Here is a 10226-nt window from a genome sequence, read left to right on the forward strand (position 1 = left end):
TCGCGACAGCTGCCGCAAGCCCCGCCCGCCGGCCCTGCCGCGCGCGGCCTCCTCCCCATCGTTCGCCTCTCCGGCGCGCGCAAGAACTGCATCCAAATCCCACTGCGCAGCCGCGGGCGGGGAGAGAGAGAGACGAGGGCCGAGGCAGCCCGGAAGTCTCCTCGGCTGGAGAGAAGCAAGGCTTGCTGGAGGGTGGGGTGGGGTGGGGTGGGGTGGGGTGGGGGGTGCTGCCGGTCGCTTGTCGGGGCCGCCCCCTGCCTGTGGCGGAGGGGAAGGGGAAGTTGCGGGAGGCGGGCTGGCCCCCTCCCCACACTTAGGGCGGCGCTGGGCGGGCTCTTAAGCCGAGCAGGCTTCATCCGGGTCTTTGGGCTGGGTTGGGAGCATCCGTCCATCCATCCATCCAGTGCCGCCTGCAACCCTGCGGGAGAGTCCTTTTTTTTGAGAACGTGATCTATTTATGTTACATGGGTTCATTTGGGGGATTGGTTGTGTGTTGTGCGGCTGCAGCCCCCTGCAAAGGAGACCTGGTGGGGTTTGCAGGCGACAGAGCTCGAACGTGGCTGTTGCTGGCATCGGAACAACTGGAGCGACGGGAAGATAACAACCCAAAGCCTTCGTAGCAGAGCCTTGAGCCGTTATTATGAGGATGCGCGTAAGGCTTTGTTTTTTATTTTATTTTTGTAAGGGTGGATAGAGATAGTTCTCCAGGCGCTGGGCCGAAACGCGCTGTAAAGCCAGCCATGCTGGGTGGGGATGATGGAAGTTGCAGTCCAACACATCTGGGGAAGGCTGTATGCTATATTATATTTGTAACTCCAGGCCACAGGAGGGAGAAGATCTTTGCTTTGCTCAAACCGTGGGGAAAATGTTGTAGCCCAGCCTAAGGATGTCTGGATAGGCTATTGGAATAACTAAACTGTGAGCCACCCTGGAAGGTGGCCAAGAAAATTTTTAAATAAAAAGTAAAAAAAAATTGCAGAAATGTCAGCATGTACATGAGGGAGACTGGCACATAAGAGTAGCCATCTGTCTCAAAAGTCTAAAGGAAAGCAAATAGAAAGGCTGATCTCTGGAGGGCACTACAGTGAGGAAAACTGATGTAAAGACATACACAGGCACCTGGATCCTGGTCCAATGTATGTTTATTTGGAGATAAGGCGCCTACTCAGTTCAGTAGGAGATGACCCATGAAAACATCCGATGTGATGGACTACAACTCTTATCACCCCCCAGTTATTGGCTATGCTGGCTGGGGTGAAGGGAGGCTACCTTGACCCATAGCAGCTCTCCAGGGTTTCAGACAGGAGACTTTCCCAACTCCACCTGGAAATGCAAGGGATCAAACCTGGGATCTGCTGCATGCAAAGCAGGTGCAGAGCTACATACCTTCTCCAAAGGATGCACTGTATGGAGAGAGATGATGTAGTAGAACAAGTAACGGGAACATAGGAAGCTGCCTTAAACCGAGACAGACCATTGGTCCATCTAGCTCAGTATTGCCTCTCTACACTGACTGTCAGTGGCTTTCCAGGGTTTCAGACAGTGGTCATTTGCAGCCCCAGCTGGATATGCTGGGAACTGGATCTGGAACCTTCTGCACGCAAAGCAGGAGTTCTGCCTGCTTACACAAGTGTACACCTGCTGGTTGTGGTCTTTTAGGGTTATTATTATTTATAATAGGACAGGAAGGCCTGGCATGCTATGGTCCATGGGGTCATGAAGAGTCGGACACGACTGAATGACTGCACAACAACAACAAATTATTGATAATGGTGCCTTTAATGGTCTTGTGTGGCTTCTGTTTCTATGGCGTGCCCTGCTCTTGTGGATGATGTCTTATTCTGCTTTTGTTTTTAGTCACTGTTATGCATTTGAATTAGTTAGCCGCCTTGAGCACTTAAAGGTGGGCTAAAATTCTTTACAATAAATAAATAATTCCAGCTCTACAGCCCAATCCTATCCATGTTTACTCTGAAGTCTCTCTGACTTCACTGGGAGGTATACTCAGGTAAGTGTGCAAGGGACTGCAGCCTTAGGCGGGGGTAAATCTCGTCGAATGCAATGGGATTTACTTTTGAGTAGCCATGCCTACGATTGGACGGTTAGCATTTTACATGAAAGAGATCCGAGATAAAATGCAGACAGATGGCATGTGTAAGTGAAAGGGAGTCGCTGACCTCTGCACAAATGAAGTCCAGAATTGTGGCACTGCTTGGCAGGATTATTGCCTCTTTATTTGCCCTGATTTTGTGCTTTTTATTTATTTGTTACATTTTTATCCTGCTTGTCCTCCCAAGGAGCTCAGGACGGCATACAAAGGCTCTGCCCCACATGCACGCACACACTTCCATTTTACCTTTGCTATGACTTTGTGAGGTAGGTTAAGCTGATAGATAGTGCCCAGAAAGCTCTGAGCCCTGGAGCTGGTCTGCCGCTAACTCACTTCACCATGTTGGCTTATGCTAATCTGATGTGAGAAAGTTAAGCAGGTAAAGTTTCTCGTCACAAGGAAAAACTACAGCAGCTAAATTTTTGTATGTCATGTGTATGTTGGAAGTAGAGTGGTTGGAAGCCCAGAAGCAGGGCAGGGTTAGGAGGCTTGTTCCTGCACTTTCACTGAGATTTGGGGGTTCTTGGAAGAAACACAGCATCTCAACTCTGCTGAGCACCTCAGAAGGCCAGTACAGCATCAGGGATGAGGCCCCATCCTTTTGCTGAATCAGGGAGAGGCAGCGTTGGCAACAACCGCAGATTTTAGTTGGCTGACGAGGCCAGCCCAAACTTGTGGATTCTTGGTCATCGGAAGATATTTATGGTAGGTTCTTCTGAGCCAGTTCAATAGTTTATTCTGTTAGAGTGCCTTTGTTTGGTCAAAGTTGTGTGTAATGGGGAAGTATTGATCATCTTTGAGACTGTATAATGTTACCTCACATCCAGTTCACATAGTTAAAATCTTCCTCCATGCAATATCCAGTGTATGTATTCATATGGACAATGTAATCTATGAGCCAAGCTAGCTGCAGTGACCAAATCATGCTCCCACGATCATGAGGGTTACCACTGGGGAAATACAGTTGGATCTGTGGAAGACCTCCAGACATATGTGGTGTACACCAGTGTCGGTTGGCACACATTCAGTGGAGAAAGACTTCGATTGTGTGTCCTGATCCTATACGTCTGCCTGTAGAACAGGAGTGTCAAATCTCTTTAAGCCGAATTCAATTTCAGAGAAGACCTCGAGGCTGCATGCATTCCAGTGGTGGGCAGAGCTGAAAGCAAAATGGGTGAGGTAAAAGGGCTGGGCCCAAAATACAAAAAACACCATCATATTTTACTTTAAGGGCACAATTTAGACAGTCTAAACATGCATAGGATTGTGCTTTAAAACTCTTATTTCCAGTTACTAAGCCTTAGGAGAGTTATTTCAACCTTTTAGAATGGTGGAGGAAAACTGCACAAAAGCTGGGAAACCACCAAACGATTGGCAGTTGGGGGAAAGGGTGGGGTCGGGGGAAAGGGGCCTGGCCATCTGGGGAACTCCAGAAGTCCAGATTGGGACCCCAGGTAGCCCGGAGGTTCAACACTCGTGCTATAGAAAATTGACTTTAGAATATTTCAGAATGCTGCTGGTCCTGAAGTTATCTAAAGCATTGTGATGAGAAAGTACATCCCAGCCTGACAGCTCTCTAGTATTTGCCCAAAAGGTAGTCCTTGAAATATGGTGGCATTCTGAGAGTTAAGGTCAGAGGTCCATAACTATAGTAGTCGGGTTGCAAATGGTGACCAGGAATGCAATTATTGCACTCACTAGAAAAGGTTTCCAATCCACCCTGCTAAAAGAATAACATTTTTTAAAAGCTGCTGACAACATAGCCAAATAGAAACTGTGTCTTACAAAGCCTGTCTCTGTCTGGTGCTGGGCCATAGCATTGGCCAGCAGGCATAGGAGGGTAGGGGTTGCATGCATGCAAATAATCTGCCACTGTTCCCCTGCAAAACCCACTCCATGGGCAGCAGATACAAAGAATTGTGCTTGCTTTGCTTCTGTGGAGTATGAAATGAGAAAGCTGGGCCTTGCTAGCTACTGGAAACTATGGGTGGTTGCAAAGCCAAAATGTGAGGACCCCTGGCCAAGGTTCTCTGCTCATCATATGCCCTTGGCATATTTCTTTTGTATGGCATTGGCTTTAAAAGAAGAATCTTCTAGGGATCTTCTTCAAATTGGTCTATAAGAAAATAAGCATATTTGCTTCTCTTTAGGGACCATCCTTTGGGTCTTCCCGCTGTCTGAGAAAAGATGCATGCTGCCTGGGGTTTGGAACAAAAAAGGATGGGGAATAGATCACTAGTAGTAATCATAATAGTATTGGAAAGGGAGGAGAGGAATTCCTCCTAGCCTGAGTTTTGCCCTAATGGCCACAGACGTCTCCTGTATGATACCCATTGAAATGACTGTGCTTTGTGTGATGCCATAAAATTCTTTATACAATTCCTATTCATTTTATTTGACTTTTCCTTGGAGGCACAAACCTCTGATATACCAAGATTGAGAGCAGAACAACTTCTTCAGTTCCTGTTTGACAAGCTGTGCTGCCGCCCCCCCCGCCCCCCCAATTCTACACAACTATTGAAGATGCAGAACCTCTGTCCTCTTTTGTCCTGGTCACTGTATTAATCCATTCTTACTTCCCCCCACTAAAGGTTGTCATGATATTGCTACCGCCTCTACCATTCTTCAGCTTTTGTTAGCAGTTTTTATGTGTTTGCAAACTCTACTGATGAATGATCAAGAATTGAAATCAGCTAGAAAGAGAAGTGGAAATATTTCTCTGTATTTGCGGCTTGAGTACCCAAGTCTGCAAAATGAATGAAAGTGGCAAATCTGTCGAGAAGAACACAGAGGAGGAGGCAAAAGATTATAAAGACTTTGCTGAGAGCTTTAACCAGCTTGCGTTATTGGAAACCCACAGACATCTAATCCCCACTGGAACACAGAGTCTTTGGTCTGGAGACTCCGATGAGGAAGATCAGGAAGAAAAAACAGAGGAATGGTACCAAGCTCAAGAGAAAAAGTTGGAAAACAACCCAGACAAACTTCTGCTTTGGGCAGCTGAAAAAAATAGGGTATGCCAGTTGGGATGTTCATAACTGGGGATGCAAATACTGTCCTAATAAGCTAAATAACACTAGGCAGTATCTTGTGCTGCTGCTGCGCCTCCACTAGTTCCATTGTGCCAGCAGGACCTGCTGCGAGTACAACAGGAACTAGTGGTTCCAGAAACACTAGTTTCCAGATCAGGGTAGGTCAGCCCTGTTCCAGAAATGAGTGTTTCTATTTCTTTAAGGGTTGTTTCAGGAACTTTTTTGTTCCTGTTGCACTGGTGGCAGGTTCCGCTGGTGTGCAAACAGCTTAGGATACTGAGCACTCTGTCTTGCCTGATGTTCCCTAGAGAAACTAGGATTTGAAGTGGGATTTGATTTCTAGTCTCCATGCTTTAAAAGTCCATAATTGATTTTTAAACCAAATGTCCAAAATAACAGGAACAATAGTACAATTGAACCTTGTGCATAGAAGTTAAGACTACTACTATTTTTATGTTTAATAGACTTATAGCCCACTTCTCAGGGTAAAAACCTCACAAAGCAGATTACAAGCAGATGATTGAAATTATAGAATACATGATATAATAACATTTTGTCTTGGTGTCTTCTGTGCGCCACAATAAAAACATTGTAATGACTGTTATAATAGGCTTCATTCTTACAACATTTTATCCTTGCAACAGCTCTTGCACATTGGAGAGCCAGGGTGGTTAGTGTTTACTACACCAGTTCCAGGGCATAGTCTGAAGGCACATGAAGCAGCCACCTTGCTGAAGCTAAGCAGGTTTGGGTCTTGTCAGTGCTTGGAGGGGAGACTACCAGGGAACTACATGTAGCCACCTTGAGTTCCATGATGGAAGAAAGATGGGATAGAAATGTAATAAATAATAATAATTTAGAATTTTGGACTAGGATTGGGGAAGACCTGGGTTCAAATCCCACTTAGCCATGAAGTCTATTGGGTAACCTTGGGCCACTACGTATATCGCCCTTTGAGGAAAGGTGGGATTAGAGATGTTAAGGCCTGGAGAAAAATCTGGGCCGGGGGGAACCCTGACAAATATGGGAAAACCCTGTTTTTCATGAATTTTCCAAAAATCTGGGCCGGGGGGAGATGGAGTTTTACACAAATTCTGGTTCTTTTCTGGGTGGGTTTCCAGCCTTTCACATCTCTAAGTGGGATAAAAATGTAATAAATAAACACTGTGCTCAGTTAGGCTGAGAGGAAAGTGAGCTTTATGAAGCTGATAAAGGTTTGGGACCTGGGTCTTCAGTAGCCAAACTCAACATGCTGTGCACTGCACTGTACTCAGCATAAAAGCAATGTATCTGGCTAGTAGGCTTGCTTTAATGGATCTGCCTCTTCCCCCCCCCCCCACAGCTTAACACGGTGCAAAGACTCTTGTCTCAAAATCTTGCTCCAGTAAATGTCCAAGATGAAGACCAATATACCCCTCTCCACCGTGCTGCCTATAGCGGACACTTGGAAGTTGTACGAGAGCTGATTGCCCATGGCGCAGATGTTCATGCATTGACAGTGGATAGCTGGACCCCACTGCACAGTGCCTGCAAGTGGAACAACACAAAGATAGCCTCGTTCTTGCTTCAGCACGGTGCGGATATCAATGCTCAGACTAATGGCTTGCTGACTCCCCTGCACCTTGCAGCAGGAAACAGGGAGAGCAAGGAAACCCTTGAACTCTTGCTCATGAATCGCTATTTGAAGCCGAATCTCAAAAACAACTTGGACGAAACAGCATACGATATCGCTCGAAGGACTGATATATATCACTATCTGTTTGAAATTGTCGAAAATTGCACAAATTCTATGTCAGATTCTTAGGAATTGTAAACATTTGAATGTTGAACACCTCTTGGCAAGAAGAAGACTTTGTAAATGCACTCAGATTTGGTGCTTTCAGCCCCCACTTCTCAGCATAGCTTTACTCTGAGTGTTGAAATGAGGTCTCATTTTGTTACAATGTCATTATTTTTATAATATAAACTACACTACCCTTACTTGAAAAGCTTTGGAGGAATCCGAAGTATCACACTGCATAAATATTCCCATAAATAGTTCTCATAGCCCAAAACATCATGGGTGTGCACACTAGTGCAAGTGATGTTGTTTCAACCATTTTCAAAACATTGGAGAATTAATGAGAGCTAATTGGTGACTGACAGACATGCTTGAACAGAAAGGAACACTGGAAACAAACTGCCAAAACATACAGCCTCCCAGCAGTACTGAGGTCAGCAGCCACCTCTCAACAGTGGATAGACATCTCAGCTGTTAAAAACATCACTAACCTGAAATCCGTGGTGCAGTGTGATGGTCAGATTTCAAAGGCTTACTCTAGTGTCTGGTGCAATATGGTATACCTGTCTCAAATGACCTGCCTACCTTCAAAACATAACATCTTGTGCTCCCTCATTTTGCTTTCTAAAGTGTCAACATGAATGCCTACATTTGGAAATGTTATGCTGGGAGTATATTATTTACTAGATGGGTCTATAAGCAGGATTCTAGATCCTTGCTAGATTCTGCTTATAGATTCAGTTCTTGAAAAAAATCCTTGTACAATGCTGCTATATGTAGGCATTTGACAGCGATAGCTTTCTCAAAGGTAATTTGAGCAGCACAAAACGTTACAGCTGAAGTGGCCCAAAGATGCAGATATTGCGACATTCCAGGGCTTGCTTGGTAGTACCCTAGTTTGTATGTATTCTTGCCTTCCTTTTTTACGTTCTCATATATGGGAATGATATTTGGAAGCTCTTTGGTGTCATTTATTAATAATATAACAAGTAGTCTGAAGTCGTACATGTAGAGTTACAAGTCTTGAAGACTTTTAGGGTTGGTTCACATGATACTTCAATAAGATATGAGCTTGGGGAAAAAATGTGTACACCTTGTGTGCTGTCAAAAGATCTACAGCAGCTTTCCCCAACCTGGCACTTTCCAGGTGTTTTGGACTACAGCTCCCAAGATTCCTGACAATTGGCTATGCTGCCTGAAGCTGATGGGAGTTAAGGCCCAAAATATCTAGAGGACATCAGGTTAGGGAAGGCTGATTTACGCATATTGCTCCCCCCGCCTTATAGCTCATATAGGCTTGTACAAGGCAGAAACTGGGTACAAACTCATGGGTTATTGTTTGCATGTATGTATGGTTTGAATTTGTAATATATGAAATGGCATACATGTCTGTTTCTGTGCAGTGAAGTGTGAAGAATGTGCTTAGTGGGAACTACACCATCTGAAAGGATGATAGGCTCATGAGAATAGGACTACCATGTATTCTGCTGCAGCTCAAATATGTCATATATGATCTTTGCTACTTTAAATGTCTCATGTGAACCAGCCCTAAGTTAAAAGTAAATCCCACTGAAATGTGACTTGTATGTGGCTTGCTGTAATGTGATGTTGCTCCATTACTGTAAACGTAGAATCAGTTCTCTTATTCATCAAGGTTATTCCTGAATAAGTGGCTTGAAGGCTACAACAATCCAAAATTATAAACTAAAGCCCACTTAATTCTAGAGTAGAGCAAGTGGCTTGTGTACTAAAGCCTGAAGTCCTTAATAGTGTATTCTGAAGCCCCAGCTCTCCTTACTACTTACAAGCATGAAAGTCCTCTTGAATTCAGTGGAACTTTCTTGTTTGTCAATGTGGTTAGCTGCGAGGCATTACCATACAGTCCCTAAACTAGTTGTGTTGACATACTTAAGATTACTAGTATGTGATCATGTTTACTTATCAGCGGACCTTGCGTCTCTGAGACGTGTTACTTATAAGCATGCCAGTCTTGCTAAAAACAGTAAAAAACAGTTTTTCTAGTGTATACTTTTTAGAAACTAAGACTCATTGAAATTGGTGGGACTAAATGAACTGCTTACCATAAGGGCATACATTCTGTTTTTCTAAGCACACATTTCAGGGTTTAACATCTAAGCCATTTTAAGTATCAGTGTGCCAACTCAAGCGGCTTGTAGATCACCGCCTTAAGGTTGCACTACAAATGTAAACCACTTTGAAACCTGTGTAACTGTTAGATTTCCTCCAAAAGATCACTGAGAATTGTAGATTTGCTAGAATGCTGAGGCTTCTTCAGAAAAGATTTTCTATTAGGACTACAATTCCCAAGATTCCTTAAATAATAAGCAGGTTTGAAACCATTTTAAATATGTAGTGTAGATATGGAAAATTTGTAGTATGTCTTCAGGTAGTGCAGACTAGCAAAGATCTACTGTAACAGGAAGCTGTAAAGCATTAGTGCATTGTAAGTGAGGAGAGAGCTGGAGTATTTATTATTGTATGTAATGACAAATACAAATACGAAGTTCACTTTAAAGTGTTTTTTATCTTTGTGAGATATTTGCTAACTTTTGAAAACTGCATGAAAAGTGAAACTGAATGTAACAACTTATACAGGTAACACTTGAAATAAAGCATTTTGTATTTCTGCTGTGAGTCTTATTTAAAAATAAAATATTTAACACAGAGAAACTTGATTGGGTCTTTTCTTGCAGGCTTAATTGCAATTATATGTGGGTAAGACAAGAGCAGTACTCTGGTTACTAATGGAGTTCTCATAATTGTTGAAGATAAATGTATTTAAAATTCTGTATAAAGGGGAAATGCATAATTGTATGTACTTCCAACTGAGAGTTTGCCTAAAACCAGAGTGTGGAGCCTGTGGCCCTCCAGGTGTTGAACTCAACCCCCATCAGCCCCAGCTACCAAAGCTGATAGGAGTTGGAGTCCAACAGCATCAGGAGGGGCAGAGGTTTCTCACCCCCTGTTCTGGAAGTTATAGCCTGTTGTGCTGTTCTTTCACAATCAGGTTGCATGTATGTGCCAACATTCCCTTGGGGGTGTGAAAGAGGCTCACAAGCATGGCTGTGGAAAATTGCTGTGGTTGTGATGGGATTATGGAGCCATAATCTAGAGCAGTGTGTGATTATAAGTGCATGAACATACGAAGCTGTTTTATACTGTGTTGAACCAGTCAACTAGCTAAGTGTTGTTTCATTGGATTAGTTATGTGCTTTAAGTGGTGATTCCTGAAACAACCTTGGACTTTCTACATGCAAAGTATATGTTTGTCTGCTGAGCTAGG

The 10226-nt window shown here is 43.8% G+C and overlaps 1 protein-coding gene across 2 annotated transcripts; it reads left to right on the forward strand.

Moving 5' to 3' along the window:
• Positions 1 to 88: 88 nt before the first annotated feature.
• ANKRD49 (ankyrin repeat domain 49) lies at positions 89 to 9610 on the forward strand. 2 transcript variants are annotated; one of them, XM_084842619.1, is made up of 3 exons: positions 89 to 652; positions 4702 to 5124; positions 6485 to 9610. In XM_084842619.1, the coding sequence occupies exons 2-3, from the start codon at positions 4864 to 4866 to the stop codon at positions 6944 to 6946; spliced, it is 723 nt and encodes a 240-aa protein (XP_084698745.1). In that variant the 5' UTR covers positions 89 to 652; positions 4702 to 4863; the 3' UTR covers positions 6947 to 9610. The 2 variants fall into 2 exon arrangements, with proteins under 2 accessions (XP_084698745.1, XP_084698746.1); XM_084842620.1 differs by lacking the exon at positions 89 to 652 and adding an exon at positions 1432 to 2815.
• Positions 9611 to 10226: the final 616 nt, after the last annotated feature.

Source organism: Heloderma suspectum, chromosome 3 (assembly GCF_057233095.1).
Source record: "Heloderma suspectum isolate Gila_16-S chromosome 3, 16-S_ref, whole genome shotgun sequence".
Taxonomy (NCBI): domain Eukaryota; kingdom Metazoa; phylum Chordata; class Lepidosauria; order Squamata; family Helodermatidae; genus Heloderma; species Heloderma suspectum.